The following is an 18101-nucleotide window of genomic DNA, read 5'->3' on the forward strand; positions in this document are numbered from 1 at the left end:
TGCAAGGCTAAAGACTACAAATGAGAATACACTGCAAATTTCACTCTGGTATCAAATGGCTTTGGTGTAGCTTTTGAGAAAACAATTATAGCTGCAAGATGGAGTGAATACAAGAATACACATTTCTAATGCTCTATGTTAATAAATGACAGCTATTTATTCAAGAATATGAAAGAAGACATTCTCTAGAATCTTTAGGATTTCATTATTGTCTCTTTAAATCTCCAAGCTCAGAAGTTTTGATAATGTAACCTATTCTGTTATTTTAGGGCAGCCTAAGTGAGTATGCAGTGGAGGTTAGGGCCATGACAATGGTGTGAGGGCTGCCATTTCATTTTAGTATCAAGTCATTTCAATATGTGTCTCAATACATATAGCACTGCATTACATAGTTCTTCTTTCCTTCTGCCTGATCCAACGAAGTTTGGCAAGTTTGCCAACTTGGCCACAAAAGAGAAGCCATAAAGACACACTAAGTTAGTGCTGATCTCCAGCCAGGTGACATAAACCAATCTCACCTATTAAAAATATGTTATCAACAAGAACATTTTGAAATTCAGTTTACCAGTTGCCATACTATCATAAAACCTTTGTTTCTGACCACTCCACATTAACACAATATAACACACAAAACAACCAAATCAATAAAACAAAAAAATTGCAGCTGTTACACACCCTTTTCAGTGGATCAATGTAAATTTTAGTGTAAAAGAGCTGATCATCATCATTATCCTGGAGATTCCATTGTTGAACTATACGGTTGACATATGGAGCATAGCCAATAAACCCTGCAACACAGCAAAGAGAAAGTAGATAATTTAGGATTCAAAGACCAGAACTGGTGTCATGTTAATTTCACTGACCAGTTGAACAGAGTTGTGAAGTCATGAAGCCTAATTCTTAGGTTGGAATTTCACAGCTCACCATGAAAGAAATATGAATTATTGAGTGCCCCTTGTTTTATATATAAACTCCAATAGAGTGTTTGCTACCAACTGCAAAACAGAAAATAACCAAACTCTTTTTAAATAAATGTGTCTCAAAAAGTAATTGACAAAAGAGGGAGAACTAATGCTTTCCAAGGCTCCTAAGGGAAACAGATTTACTAGGAAAAGAATAGACTAAGAATTTTTTCTCTGACCTTCTAAAAAGCTCTTCTTGGATGCTCTGCAGAGAACTCACTCTTACTTACAGAATAAAATCTCTACTACAGTGGTTTTACTGTCAGTGCCAGAGATGCTAATGCAATCAAAGGAATGCTGGATTTGTCACTAACTGCAAACATCCCGAAGAAATTTTATATCTAAGACATTTTGGAAATGTTTCCATTACTTTGGCCAGTCATTATTATGCCTGCTAAACCATTTTCTGGCTAGGTCTTTTGTGTCATAGTCTGGAAAAAGGAAGTCTAAAATTGGATTGTTCTCCTTGGCCTTAGAGCACAAGCATTAAGACCGCCAATAACATTTGTCTATTAAAGACACAAACGGAATCATTTTTCCTGTCTGAATCTTCCTCTGAATTATGGAAATGCAGCCAAGCTGCTATGTTTCATTGACATTCAATACTTTTAAAAAGGAACCAATGTTACTCCTGTGAGTTGAAGAAAAATCTATTTTTTAACTGTCAAAATTAAAATTTTCTTAAAAGAATTAAAAAAATAGGTCCAGGGAAATTACTGGAGAAAAAAGACAAAATGAAAACATGACCAAAACCAATCAATGGTTGCTCATTTTTTGGTTCTTGCCATATAAATTTTTTTGTTTGTTTGTTTGTTTTTTTTTTTTTTTTGGAGACAGAGTCTCGCTCTGTCACCCAGGCTGGAGTGCAAAGGCACAATCTTGGCTCACTGCAACCTCTGCCTCCCGAGTTCCCCTCTGCCTTCTGCCTCCTGCCTCAGCGTCTCAAGTAGTTGGGATTACAGGCACCCACCACCATGCCCGGCTAATTTTTGTATTTTTAGTAGAGATGGGGTTTCGCCATGTTGGTCAGACTGGTCTCGAACTCCTGACCTCAGGTGATCTGCCCGCCTCAGCCCCCCAAGTGCTGAGATTACAGATGTGAGCCACCATGCCCAGCATCAAATAAAAAAATTCTGGGGAGAAGATAATACATTTTTTAAATCCCATGGCCAATCTTCTATGATGAAAAATGTACCACACAGAGACATTCAACATTTTCCAATGGTTTATATTACTGTTCTTCAAAAATTGTTTCCTTATTTTACACGCCCCAAATGTCCTCAATAAATGAAAAAAATACATCTATTTTCACATTACATATTTTATGTGATTTATATTTTTCTATTAAAAACTTTTTTTGTTGTTGTTTTTGGAGATGGGGCTCTCACTCTGCCACCCAGGCTAGAGTGCAATGGTGCACTCATGGCTCACTGCAGCCTCGACCTCCTGGGCTAAACAATCTCCTCACCTCAGTCTCTGAAGTAGCTAGGACCACAGCCATGTGCCACCATGCCCAGATAATTTAAAAAAAAATTTTAGTAGAGATGGGATTTCCCTACGTTGCACAGCCTGGCCTGAACTCCTGGGCTCAAGTCACCTTCCTGTCTAGGCCTCCCAAAGTGCTGGGATTACAGGTTTGAGAGACCGTGCCTGGCCAAAAACTATTTTTAAAAACTAAATAGTATGCCCACAAACAACTCATGTCCCTTAAATAACTGTAAATATGTGATCCATGAAATTATTCAAACTTTTATTAAACATATTTATATTTTCTGCCATTCTCTAATTATTTTGACTACAGAAAGCATAAGGATGATGCTTTGATGTCCTTTTATGATTACTTTCCCACTTATAAACACCTTTTCCTTAATTAAACTGACTTACAACTGCACTTGCTTGCTAATTTCTTGCTGCTTCCAAAGCACTGTGAGTCTGTCTGAAACCTGACCACCTGAGTACATACAACACTATTTGAAATAAATTTACATGAGATTTCACTATGCAAGTCATCTTCAGAAAAATTTCAACAAGCATAAAATAAAACATGTCTCAGAGTCCCACAGCTACATATTTCCTTTAAAAAATTGGTTTTAAACAGTGGAGGACTTAGAATAAGTTGCAAGATTAGCCATATGTTACTGAGGTCTTGACAGTATGGAGGCCATGATGTGGAAGCAGCACCCATCCATGAGCCGAATGCTCAAGCAGAGAAGTGAAGGTGGGTAGCCGTATTACAGAGAGGCTTTGACAGTTCATGAACTGGAAATCCAACAGAGAAAGACTGCTAAGGCAAGAAGCACAGAGTAACCAATATGATAAACCTCGCGTTCTCACTTGAATATGGAAGTTAAATCCAAAGGTGGTAGATAGATTTGGAGAAAAGAAAATGGTCAAGAGATCCCAGATAGCATTATCTGTAGAAATATTGAGACGAAGAGGAACAGAGATTTCAAGCCAGGCAGTGCAAATTGGAATTTAAGGTTTCAAAAGTACAAAATCTATATGAGCTATCAAAGTTCCAAGGTACAACTGTGGGAATAGGTTGATAAAATAAAGTGCAGGTGCAAAGAGCTGAAATTTAAGCATTACCAAGAAACTAAATCACTTCCTAGTGGCTAAGCAAAGCCTAAAACCCAGATATGCTGCTACCTGAAGCAGCACTTATTTTAACTAGCCTGGATAGTACTGGTTATATACACGTAGATCACCCCCAAAATTCATTTTTCCAATGTGGTTTGCAATTTGTACCCAATTTGTTTCTCTAACATGTCCTTCATCCTATTTGGTTATGTCTTTTGTCCCTATGTTTATATTAATCTCAAACTAGTAAAAATAAATTTGTAGCCATCATAATGTCCAAAGTCAAATTTTATTTAATTTTCTAAAGGCTGGACTGAGGAATGTGGTAATTCGTTCCTTTAATCCGTGGTAGCACAGCTAATGCAATATTTTAAGTATACCCAGACACTCAATGTTAGATATTTTTCACTACTGGGTTCAAGACAAATCATTTATTTAATCCCATAATGTTTAAAATCAGATAATATTAAGTAATACCTATTCTTAAAAGCTGCTTGATTGCGGACTGAGAATAATTTTTTTTCAAGTAAGGAAGCTTACTAAACTTATTATCCTAGAGCAAGAAAATTCTCAATGTGTCATAATTAAAGGAACTGGATCCATACTTTTCTTCCTTTAACAACAGAATATCTCTAGAAGTCACTTAAATTTGAAAAACATGAGTTTCCTCACTTATAATGTGGAAATTATAACATTTATATTACCTAGTGTTTTTAGGAACACCAACTCACATAATACACGGGAAAATGCTTTGTCAATATACGAATAATAAGATAAGGGTTATTTAAAACTTCATCTAAAGTTACTACATCTGCAAAAACGGTTGTTTCATTAGTCTTTATAACTTGCATTAAACTTTTCTTCCAGTATCTAACTCACCTCCTGAATTCAGATAGCGTTTCCCAATGTGCACAACAGGATACTTGTCTGCTAGTCTTTTATCTGGCCACAGAATTCCATCTGCTGCAAAGACCACTTTGTGGTTTGCCTTTTGGAATTTTTTTAGAACTTCTTCTGGACCACCAGCAAATATGACATCAAAGCTGTTCAATGAGGAAAAAATGTGTTTTAAAATACACTTGTCAGAATCTAGACACATAAACCATGAAAAGTTCTCTAACAAAAGTCAGAATCTATACCTGTGCCAACTATTTACACAGAACACCAAACAAAATTTCTCTCAACTTAAATTATATGAATTGTATTGAATTATTAGTTTACATTACATTAGCAAATGAAGTCCAAATAAAAGTCAGCTTTTTTAGTGTTAGCCTTAATTTTTTTTTCAATAATCACTTATTCCCAAATTGAAATTCTAAAACAGTATTGAAATGTTAGAAATGCAGTTACTTGTTGAATAACTTAATAATACAGATAGAGTCATTTACGGAAGTTGCCATAACTGCCTAATATTTCAAGTAAATTTGTACCAGTCCATTACAGTTTCTGAAGAATTATTTTTGAAAAAATGTGTTTAACTGCTAAATGTCATCAATGTATGTTTAATATTTGAATGACTGTTTAGCATGGAATCTTAAAATAAGTGTGTTCAGACAACTGCAGGTTTTTAAAGCTCAATACACTTGAGGGAAAATTTTTGTAAAAACTGACACTATAATTTAATATCTATAATTTCATTGATTTTTCTGATGACTTTCTTCCTCATGGTTCATTCACAGAATCACAATGACTTAACAAAATGTGAAGTATAACAGCCACTATCTAAAATTTTTCTACTCTGCAATAAGTTCTTTATTCATTACAATCACAAATTATTTTACTTTTTTTTTTACATCAGTGCACCTTAAGACCAAAGGTTTCCAATGATGATAAATTAATGACTTACCATCCCAGGTAGCTAACAGCATAATTGTAAAGCCACTCACAGCATACAATTTGCAGTCTGCCAGGTGGGTTTCTAATCCCACCTCTGCCACTTGATATGAGAATAACCTTAGGACAAGTCACTTAACCTCTTTACACTTAAGTGTAAAGTATAAAATGGAGGGAAAAGTAGTATCTATATCCTCAAGTTATAATTTAAAAAAATTAAAAGTAACTCCTGGCACACTGTAAACACTGAACAAAGTTAAAAATTAACATGAAAGGGACTAGAGTGAAGGGAGAGACAGACGAAAACTCACTTCAAAGTTTTTACAAATCTGTAGGTTAAAATAATTTTATTTTTAGCCAAATACTTGTACTTTTGAAACTGAACTTTAAGTTACAATAAAATTTTTCTGACTGAAACCTCAAACTTTGCCCTGTTTATTTAAAAAAAACTGATTAATCTCACATTACAAAACATAACACTTTACTTTTTCTGCTAAGTACAACTGATTTCCTCAACCCGATTTAACAGTGGTATTTTCCTCAAGACTATAAGTTGTTGATAATTTTTTTTTTTTTATAATGAAGACTGGGAAATAAGACCAGTTTTATGGGTAATTGGGCCAGGAGAAGCGAGGCAAATAAACCAAAGTCTCTGAAACAGCGACTACCATGCAAGTGATAAACAGACCCTTTGTGCATTGCCTGGAGATGGGGAAAAATAGCTTGTGATGTCAGAGCATCTTATGATTGGAGACTCCGACTAAACTGAGTCTGAAATTTTGCAGGTAGCAGCATGCATACAGTGTGGCAATTCCTCAAGGATCTAGAATCAGAAATGCCATTTGACCCAGCAATCCCATTGCTGGGTATATACCCAAACAATTACAAATCATTCTTCTATAAAGTTACATGCACACATATGTTTATTGCAGCATTATTTACAATAGCAAAGACTTGGAACCAACCCAAATGCCCATCAATGATAAACTGGAAAAAGAAAATGTGACACATATACAACATGGAATACTATTCAGCCTCAAAAAGAATGAGTTCATGTCCTTTGCAGGGACATGGATGAAGGTGGAATCCCATAATTCTCAGCAAACTAACACAGAAACAGAAAACCAAACACCGCGTGTTCTCACTCATAAGTGGGAGTTGAACAATGAGAACACATGGACATAGAGAGGGGAACATCACACGGTGGAGTCTGTCGGTGGGCAGGAGGCAAGGAGAGGGAGAGCATTAGGACAAATACCTAATTCATGCAGGGCTTAAAACGCAGATGAGGCCGGGCACAGTGGCTCACGCCTGTAATCCCAGCACTTTGGGAGGCCAAGGCAGGCGGATCATGAGGTCAAGAGATCAAGACCATCCTGGCCAACATAGTGAAAACCCATCTCTACTAAAAATACAAAAATTAGCTGGGCCTGGTAATGTGCGCCTGTAATCCCAGCTACTTGGGAGGCTAAGGCAGGAGAATTGCTTGAACCCGGGAGGTGGAGGTTGCAGTGAGCTGAGATCGCACCACTGCACTCCAGCCTGGCAACAGAGTGAGACTTGGTCTCAAAAACAACAACAACAACAACAAAAAACTCTAGATGATGGGGTAATAGGTGCAGCAAACCACCATGGCACATGTATACCTATGTAACAAACCTGCACGTTCTGCACATATATCCCAGAACTTAAAGTAAAATAAAAATAAAATTTAAAAATTAAAAAAAGTTATAAATGCACTTTCGGGATGTGAGTGAATATTTTTTGTCTTTGAAACCCTAATGATGGATACAGATTATATAAATAGTATAGCTCAAACTATTAATAAATGTCAGTTGTTTGAAAAGGAGTTATGGTAACTTTTATAATTTAGTGTTTTATAAGCCTGCATTATCTTTATAACAAAACACAAGTATCTTAAAGCAAAAAGTCAAGACAAAAGTTATCACATAATTGCCTTTGAAGAAAAATTTCACATTGCTGAAACCTTTCCTATCTCATTCTAGTAGCACTGCTATTTCTGTGTTTAAATACTTTAGAAAAGTTATTTGAACTTATTTAAAACTTCTCAAAGGGCAAGGAAGGTTTCCTACTTAAATTTATTTTGGCTGCAAAAAGTCAAATTGTCAAATTTAAAAAAATGCACACAGGTGTTTCGGGAAGTCAGGGACCCCGAACAGAGGGACCAGCTGAAGCCATGGCAGAAGAACATAAATTGTGAAGATTTCATGGACATTTATTACTTCCTCAAATTAATACTTTTATAATTTCTTACGCCTGTCTTTACTGCAATCTCTGAACAAAAATTGTGAAGATTTCATGGACATTTATCACTTCCCTAATCAATACTCTTGTGATTTCCTATGCCTGTCTTTACTTTAATCTCTTAATCCCATCATCTTCGTAAGCTGAGGATGTACATAGCCTTAGGACCCTGTGATGATTGCATTAACTTCACAAATCGTTAGTAAAGCATGTGTGTTTAAACAATATGAAATCTGGGCACCTTGAAAAAAGAACAGGGTAACAGTGATGTTCAAGGAACAAGGGAGATAACCATCAGGTCTGACTGCCTGAGAGCCAGGCGGAACAGAGCCATATTTCTCTTCTTACAAAAGCGAATAGGAGAAATATCGCTGAATTCTTTTTCTCAGTAAGGAACAGCCCTGAGAAAGAGAATGCTTTCCCAGGTGGAGGTCTCTAAAATGGCCACTCAAGGAATGTCTGTTTTACACAGTTGTAGATAAGGGATGAAATAAGCCCGGGTCTGCCGTAGCACTCCCAGGCCTATTAGGACGAGGAAATTCCTGCCTAGCAAATTTTAGTCAGACCAGTTGTCTGCGCTCAAACCCTGTCTCCTGATAAGACGTTATCAGTGACAATGAGTGCCTGAAATTTCATTAGCAATTTTAATTTCACCCCGGTCCTGTGATCTCACTTTCCCCCCATTTGCCTTGTGATATTTTATTGCCTTATGAAGCATGTGATCTCTGTGACCCACACCCTATTCGTACACTCCCTCCCCTTTGAAAATCACTAACAAAAACTTGCTGGTTTTGTGGCTTGTGGGGCATCATGGAACCTACCGACATGTGATGTCTCCCCCAGATATCCAGCTTTAAAATTTCTCTCTTTTGTATTCTTTCCCTTTATTTCTCAGACCGGCCAACACTTAGGGAAATAGGAAAGAACCTACGTTGAAATATTGGGGGTGGTTCCCCTGATACACAGGTCATAAAAATATTCTCACAGAAATTGAGTCCATCTACATATGAAGAAAATAAAATTTTCCACATATAACTGTGGTAAGTATGCCTGGGTCCTGAAAAAACCATAAGATTCTACCTGATGTGGTCATACTGAGTCCCCTGCCAGACATGTCAGTGTTCTATCTCAATAGATGATTGAGATTTTCCTAAGTGTTTTTCCTTTTTGTCCTTCTGTGTTCCCTACTTCTGTGACACCATCAACCACATACTCACCTAGGTTGAAAATCTTTCATTCACCCTTCACTCCTCTCTTTCCACGGACTATCTCATGGAATCTTTTCCCTAATCCTATTGATTCTGTCTACTTAATTTATTTTGCATTCAATTCCTCTCCACTCCCATGAGAAGGCACAAGGCTAGATTAATTTTAAAACCCTAGAGACCTCCACATTACCCATCTCTTCCCCACTCATAAATAAGACTGTCTGACAAACTATTTCAAAAATTATTCTGTGCCAGTTCCCAGATTGTATCAATGGTTCTCAACTATGGCCTAAAGCAGAAGTCAGTAAATATTTACTCTCTGGCCTTTTACAGAAAATATTTTAGGTCTTGATGACCATATTGTCTGTCACAGTGACTGAACTCTGTCACTGTGTTGCAAAAGCCACCACAGACAATATGTAAACAAATGAGCACAGCTGCATTTCAATAAAACTTTTTACAAAAACAGACAGTGGTACAAGCCACAGAATCCATCATCTTTAGTCTCAACAAGAAGCAAAAGCTCCCATATAGCCAAAAAAGAAAGCAACAGAAGTGTTCCCTAACCTTGTCATTTAGCCCCAATCCTTTATCATTATTGGCATAAACTTCAGCAAAAATTTATAATCATCCAAACTATTAGCAGCACAGAAGTAGCTTCACACCTGATAATTCTTTCATCATATCTTCACCTGAAACATATGTCTGTATTTCCAGAGATAATTAACATCACAAACCAATACTATGGATCCACTCCTAACCACCCACCCTCAAAACACACAGACACACAGACACACACACACACACACACACAGTTAAAAACACCCACGTACCCAGTTGACCTTGCACAACAGATTATGATAAAATCACAATAAAATGATTAAAATTATTTTGTAAATTTTGGAGGGAGGGAAAGGGAGTTCGTTGGCATAAAATGAATACAATTTTAACAGCTAAATATTGAACCATCCTGGCATTCCTGGGATAAATCCCACATAATCATGGGGTATTTTTGTTGTGCTGTTGGAAAGAAAATAACTATATCAACAGGATACCTATACTTCCATGTTAACTGCAACACTACTTATAATAGCAAATATACGGAACAAATCTAAGTATATATCAACAGATGAATGGATAAACGAAATATGGAGTACATACATAATAGAATATTATTCACCCATAAAAAAGAAGGAAATCCTGTTATTTGCAACAACAAAATGGTTAGAACTGGAGGTTATTAGGTTAATGATATAAGCCATGCACAAAAAGACAGTATCAGATGGTCTCACTCATATATGGATATCTTCAGTTTTCCTTTTGTTCTGAGAATAACCTAAAACCTTGCCAAATATTTATTTTTATCTAAATTAAATATAATAAATCTTACTCTACAGATTATAAAGAGCCAGTTTCTAATTTTAAACGTTCATCCAAAAGTAAGTTTAGAATACACATTCCATGGAAGGAATGCAACAAAATTGTTTCTAAATTAATTCAGGCTTTTTAGCATGTCTAAATGGCATACAGGATAATTAGGGGGTATCGGAAACATTCTAAAATTGAATAATGGGGATGACTGCACAACTCTGTAAATTTAATTAAATTCACTGAATTTTACACTTACAAATGTTTATTGGCATGTAATATAAATTATACCATAACAAAGCTGTGTTTCTTAAAAGGCTCATCTAAACCACTAAGTATATAAATCTGTGTATATTTTCATATGATAGTGACCTATGCTTCCATAAAACAGTTGAATTGTCCTTAAAAATACCACATAAAAAATAAGAATGTTTTGCTTTATTAAAATGAATATATCCTGAATTCTGGCCCTTTACCAGAGCTAACCTTAATTAAGAGTTTAGGAATTGAGTTAAGAATGGGCATCATATTTCAAACCATTTACAAACAGTTTAATTCATTCTCCCGGGCCCTAGATTACAATTTTCAACTGCATTCATCACTCTGTATAAACTTTTTAAAAAGAGTGTTGTTTTTAAAAAATAAGAAGGTTAAAAAAAATTTCTTATGTGGCTTCAATTGCTCATCCCTCTTTACCCTCCTGGTTACTTTCTCATGACCCCTAGGTTTTTTCCACAGGAGTCATGGTAGGTAATGATGGAGAAAATGTTAATGACTCCTCTTAGACAATGACTTGGCTGAGTGGGTACCCATGTTTTCAGTTGGCTGGCTGTTCTCACAGGAGTTGTCAGGAATTTTATCTGTTTGTTTCTGTGATATATCCCAAACACTAACAGTGCCTGGAAGACACTGTGTCTTCCATTAAAATTTTATTATCTTTTCTGTCAAGCTGGGTCCTAAAGTATCATCTAAATCAACAAACTCAACCTCAAGCAGGCTTTAGGTATCTCACAGTGTCCTTCTTCTCATGAGAAAAAAATAGGTCCCTCACTATACCAGTTGTCCACAAGGATAAATGTTAGATAGGGGGCCGGAGGTAGGGGATGGTGATGCGAGAGTGATGGTAGAGAAAAGTTCTTCCTAAAACCCAAAAGGAAGCTTGAGGATGTAAAATCATTTCTGACTCACATGTAGTAACTCTTACAAGGAGAATCTGCCTCAGAGCCAAAGTGAAAATGTACATGTGGCAAGTTTAAGCTGACTAATATGGTTGTTTGAAATCCATGGTAATGTTAAACCAAAACATACTCATATTTATTCTACAGAGCTATTTTAATGAACTTGGTATTCTTTTTCTAAGTGTAAAAAAAATAACAAATGCTGTAGAAAAATTCCCAGTACACTATGGCTAACACTTGCCTTACCATACTTCATCTTGCAAAATAGGTAACCACAAGCAGAACTTAATTTTTTGTGTAAAATATAACAGGAAAATTTTACAGATGCAAGTGTTATGTATCTTTTGAAAATTTTTAAGTGTGTATGGCACTGGGACTTCATTATATTAATATCTATTTTCATTTCATAATTTACAACTTTCTTATTTATACTAATGCATAAAAATATTACTCTTATTTTCATCTGTAAATAGTTTGTGTCTTTATATTTTCAAATTGCGAAAAAATATGTAAAAAGACTTTCCTAAGTTAGAGGGGAAAATTCACGGGGACTTAAAATGAGCAATCAATAACAAAAACAAATAAGATACAGAAAACAAAAGAAAGGAAGTAGTAACTAATAACTCATGACAATTCGATGTCATTACAAAATTGTAAGAAGATGGCAAAAAAGAGTGGATATTTTAATTAGGAGAGGGAAATATTACACAAAATACATTTACATTAAAAAAGTTCTTGTTTCATAGTAACACAGGCTTTCTTATGTCTCACTTGTATTTATAACTTTGAGTGGTCTTTTTTCTTCTGTTTAACCAGAATCCATTAAGTTACCCGTCTCAATAGTAAAGCTCACTATGATCTTTATTCTTAACTCAAGACTGAAGTATGAATTTCACAAAAATGTTAGCTCTTGCCATGTTCTCTCATTAGTGTTTATGGTAATTCATCATCTTTGATGGTATTACATCATGTCAGACCATAGTTGATATAATTTGAATCAACGTCCCCACCCAAATCTCATGTTGAAATGTAACCCTCAGTGCTGGAGGTGGGGTTGGGTGGGAGGTGATTGAATCATGAGGGCAGTTTCTAATGGTTTAGCACCATCCCCCTAGTGATGTTCTCATTACAGAGTTCTCATGAGATCTGATTGTTTAAAAGCATGTAGCACCTCCCCTCACTTCCTCCTGCTCCAATCATGTGAGACCTTCATTCCTCCTTTGCCTTCTGCCATGATCCTAAGTTTCCCGAGGCCTCTCCAGAAGCCAAGCAGCTGGCCAGCATCATGTTTCCTGTACAGCCTGTGAAATTGTGAGCCAATTAAACCTCTTTTCTTTATAAATTATGCAGTCTAAGGAATTTGTAGCAGCACGAGAACTGATTAATACAATAGTTTTGTAACTAGTAATAACTACTTTTTTTGCCTCTTTTTTTTATTATACTTCAAGTATTAGGGTACATGTGCACAACGTGCAGGTTAGTTACATATGTATACATGTGCCATGTTGGTGTGCTGCACCCAGTAATTCGTCATTTAACATTAGGTGTATCTCCTAATGCTATCCCTCCCAACTCCTCCCACCCCACAACAGGCCCCAGTGTGTGATGTTCCCCTTCCTGTGTCCATGTGTTCTCACTGTTCAATTCCCACCTATGAGTGAGAACATGCAGTGTTTGGTTTTTTGTCCTTGCGATAGTTTGCTGAGAACGATGGTCTCCAGCTTCATCCATGTCCCAACAAAGGACATGAACTCATCCATTTTTATGGCTGCATTGTATTCCATGGTGTATATGTGCCACATTTTCTTAATCCAGTCTATCATTGTTTGGCTTGGTTCCAAGTCTTTGCTATTGTGAATAGTGCCGCAATAAACATACGTGTGCATGTGTCTTTATAGCAGCATGATTCATAGTCCTTTGGGTATATACCCAGTAATGGATGGCTGGGTCAAATGGTATTTCTAGTTCTAGATCCCTGAGGAATCGCCACACTGACTTCCACAATGGTTGAACTAGTTGACAGTCCCACCAACAATGTAAAAGTGTTCCTATTTCTCCACATCCTCTCCAGCACCTGTTGTTTCCTGACTTTTTAATGATTGCCATTCTAACTGGTGTGAGATGGTATCTCATTGTGGTTTTGATTTGCATTTCTCTGATGGCCAGTGATGATGAGCATTTTTTCATGTGTCTTTTGGCTGCATAAATGTCTTCGTTTGAGAAATGTCTGTTCACATCCTTCATTCACTTTTTGATGGGGTTGTTTTTTTCTTGTAAATTTGTTTGAGTTCATTGTAGATTCTGGATATTAGCCCTCTGTCAGATGAGTAGATTGCAAAAATTTTCTCCCATTCTGTATGGTGCTGGGAAAACTGGCTAGCCATATGTAGAAAGCTGAACCTGGATCCCTTCCTTACACCTTATACAAAAATTAATTCAAGATGGATTAAAGACTTAAATGTCCCATTCACAATTGCTTCAAAGAGAATAAAATACCTAGGAATCCAACTTACAAGGGACGTGAAGGACCTCTTCAAGGAGAACTACAAACCACTGCTCAATGAAATAAAAGAGGATACAAACAAATGGAAGAACATTCCATGCTCATGGGTAGGAACAATCAATATCGTGAAAATGGCTATACTGCCCAAGGTAATTTACAGATTCAATGCCATCCCCATCAAGCTACCAATGACTTTCTTCACAGAATTGGAAAAAACTACTTTAAAGTTCATGTGGAACCAAAAAAGAGCCCGCATCACAAGTCAATCCTAACCCAAAAGAACAAAGCTGGAGGCATCACACTACCTGACTTCAAACTATACTACAAGGCTACAGTAACCAAAACAGCATGGTACTGGTACCAAAACAGAGATATACGTCAATGGAACAGAACAGAGCCCTCAGAAATAATGCCGCATATCTACAACTATCTGATCTTTGACAAACCTGAGAAAAACAAGCAATGAGGAAAGGATTCCCTATTTAATAAATGGTGCTGGGAAAACTGGCTAGCCATATGTAGAAAGCTGAAACTGGATCCCTTCCTTACACCTTATACAAAAATTAATTCAAGATGGATTAAAGACTTAAACGTTAGACCTAAAACCATAAAAACCCTAGAAGAAAACCTAGGCATTGCCATTCAGGACATAGGCATGGGCAAGGACTTCATGTCTAAAACACCAAAAGCAATGGCAACAAAAGCCAAAATTGACAAATGGGATCTAATTAAACTAAAGAGCTTCTGCACAGCAAAAGAAACTACCATCAGAGTGAACAGGCAACCTACACAATGTGAGAAAATTTTCGCAACCTACTCATCTGACAAAGGGCTAATATGCAGAATCTACAATGAACTCAAACAAATTTACAAGAAAAAAACAAACAACCCCATCAAAAAGTGGGAGAAGGACATGAACAGACACTTCTCAAAAGAAGACATTTATGCAGCCAAAAGACACATGAAAAAATGCTCATCATCACTGACCATCAGAGAAATGCAAATCAAAACCACAATGAGATACCATCTCACACCAGTTAGAATGGCAATCATTAAAAAGTCAGGAAACAACAGGTGCTGGAGAGGATGTGGAGAAATAGGAACACTTTTACATTGTTGGTGGGACTGTCAACTAGTTCAACCATTGTGGAAGTTAGTGTGGCGATTCCTCAGGGATCTAGAACTAGAAATACCATTTGACCCAGCCATCCCATTACTGGGTATATACCCAAAGGACTATAAATCGTGCTGCTATAAAGACACATGCACACGTACGTTTATTGCGGCATTATTCACAATAGCAAAGACTTGGAACCAACCTAAATATCCAACAATGATAGACTGGACTAAGAAAATGTGGCACATATACACCATGGAATACTATGCAGCCATAAAAAAGGATGAGTTCACGTCCTTTGTAGGGACATGGATGAAATTGGAAATCATCATTCTCAGTAAACTATCGCAAGAACAAAAAACCAAACACCGCATATTCTCACTCATAGGTGGGAATTGAACAGTGAGAACACATGGACACAGGAAGGGGAACATCACACTCTGGGGATTGTTGTGGGGTGGGGGGAGGGGGGAGAGACAGCATTGGGAGATATACCTAATGCTAGATGACGAGTTAGTGGGTGCAGTGCACCAGCATGGCACATGTATACATATGTAACTAACCTGCACATTGTGCACATGTACCCTAAAACTTAAAGTATAATAATAATAAATAAATAAATAAAAAAGACTTAAATGTTAGACCTGAAACCATAAAAGCCCTAGAAGAAAAACTAGGCAATACCATTCAGGACATAGGTATGGGCAAGGACTTCATGTCTAAAACACCAAAAGCCATGGCAACAAAAGCCAAAATTCACAAATGGGATCTAATTAAACCAAAGAGCTTCTGCACAGCAAAAGAAACTACCATCAGAGTGAACAGGCAACCTACAGAATAGTAATATCTACTTTTTAAAACAATGATTCCTTGTCAATAATTTTTTTTTGAAATGGAGTCTCGCTCTGTCGCCAGGATGGAGTGCAGTGGCGCAATCTCGGCTCACTGCAACCTTGCCTCCCGGATTCAAGCAATTCTCTGCCTCAGACTCCAAAGTAGCTGGGATTATAGGCACCCGCCACCACGCCTGGCTAATTTTTTGTATTTTTAGTAGAGATGGGGTTTCACCATCTTGGCCAGGCTGGTCTTGAACTCCTGACCTTGTGACCCAGCTGCCTAGGCTTCCCAAAGTGCTAGGATTACAGGCGTGAGCCACTGTGCCCAACCATATTTTAATACATCATCTACAAACATAAACATCAGCTCTTTAAAAAGTAATTGAATATAGATTTTAAAATCCACAGGTTGTTTCTCTTACCATTCAGTAAAGATGACAACCAGATCATCTTGATCAGCATAGTGTTCCATGACTTCTTTCATTAATCTCACTTTCTGGCCCCCTCCAATACTATTAATTCCATCACCACCTCTCCATTCTTCTCCTTGACCAAGGACCTATAAACAAAATCAACATTTCATTCCTGAGCAAAACTCAAATTATGAAAGTACTATGAAAAACTTAAAGACATCATCAACTTGAACAGTACTGTACCATAACCACTCTTCTAATGTTTCATGAAACCATGATTCTAGAAAAAAAAATCTAGGTGCCTAAATCAGATCATAATTCTTCAATGTTATCCATCCCCAAAATGCCCTTCTCAATTTTTACCATCTCAAAAGTTGTGAGTCTAATCCAAGGAAATAGACCCAGAAAGTATTTCTCACATTGCATCATTTTATTCCTATTTGTTTAGACCATAAAGAAGAAAAATGAATAAATTTCCCATATCACTTTTTTTTCAATCTGGCAGGAAATCTTTATGATCAACATTGAAGCTGAGTGGCTCCTTGATGAGAGGCCTTTAAGTGATTTTCCTACTGAACAAAAATGGGTTTTTCAGGGAATTGCAGAGGGCATCAAGAAAAAAATCACCTTCTTTACCTTATACATCTTAAACGTATGTAATTGTCTAAAGCTTAATAAGGATTCTTCAGTGCAAGATATTGCCTAAGTACGATTAATTTAAATTTAATTTTAATTACCCTGTACCCTTTCTCTTCACTATTTGCTTGAGCCTCAGCAGCTGCTCACTGAATTGGAAATGCATTATGACACACTGACTCTAAGGGAACAGAAAGTACAATACACGTCCCTTCCCCCACACAACACACACCTTTTCTCTTCATTTCATCAAAACAAAGTCTGAAATTGCCATTATAATGATCTACTAAGACATCTGGGAAATTAATGGAGAATGAAATTAAAAATAAACACACAAGAAAAGGATAAAATAAAATTTAATAATAAATACCACTAGTTCTAACTTTACTTAATACTGAGCCAGAGATAAATCTTGCCGGCAAAGCCTGTGGGGCTCCCAGCCACAAGTGTCTTGTTACAACTTATCACTTCCTATGTGGCAGGTTGCGGGAAAAACACAACCCAAGAAAACTCAACCTGTTTTGGATCTGGATTCAAACTAGGCTAATCTAGAAGCATTAATAGTACTTTCTCTAAAAATTGGTCTCCTCTGGCCCTGAGATTTGTTCCACAACCCATCTGGAATCCCTAATCCTAAAGCAACATTGGACCCAATGACATCTGAGAGTCTACTCTGTGCAATACACCATGTTAAGCACCACCCTCTATGTTCTTTCCACTACACTAGTGGTTGTCAAATTTCAGTGTGCATCTGAATCTCATGGAAGCCTTGTTCAAACACAGACTTCAGGGTATCACTCCCAGGATTTGTAATTCAGTCCGTCTGAGGTGGAGCCTGATTATTTTTTCTTTCTAATCAGTAGCCAGGCAATGCAGATGTTGGTGGTCTGGGGTCCACGCTTTGGGAACCACTGCATTACATGAGGAGAGAGCAAAAGGATCATAAACTCCAGTAAGTTAAGTGGGGATGGGGTCCAAGATCTGATATTATACTCTATATAGTTATTTGCCTTGGGACAAGCTTTCCTCATCCAGAAATAAAGTAGTATCTACCTTACATGGTTCATATAGTGACTTAACAGCATATCATATATAAAGTTCCTTACAAGGTGCCTTGCACGTAAGAAACATTCCACTCTCTCTCCAGGCTGAACCCTAATGATTCCCCAACTAGATTTCAGCATTATTTTATCCTGATTTTA

The 18101-nt window shown here is 36.9% G+C and overlaps 1 protein-coding gene across 3 annotated transcripts in view; it reads right to left on the reverse strand.

The window, feature by feature from the left end:
* Positions 1-18101, reverse strand: part of PLOD2 (procollagen-lysine,2-oxoglutarate 5-dioxygenase 2) — a 97576-nt gene that overhangs the window by 34472 nt on the left and 45003 nt on the right. For all 3 annotated transcript variants that reach the window (XM_054482612.2, XM_054482613.2, XM_054482614.2), the window contains exons 3-5: positions 16273-16409; positions 4422-4585; positions 676-788 (exon numbers count right to left, since the gene is read on the reverse strand). In XM_054482612.2, coding sequence (XP_054338587.1) covers positions 676-788; positions 4422-4585; positions 16273-16409 — 414 coding nt within the window. The remainder of the gene's footprint in view (positions 1-675; positions 789-4421; positions 4586-16272; positions 16410-18101) is intronic.

The sequence above is a fragment of the Pongo pygmaeus genome, chromosome 2 (genome assembly GCF_028885625.2).
Source record: "Pongo pygmaeus isolate AG05252 chromosome 2, NHGRI_mPonPyg2-v2.0_pri, whole genome shotgun sequence".
NCBI lineage: Eukaryota > Metazoa > Chordata > Mammalia > Primates > Hominidae > Pongo > Pongo pygmaeus.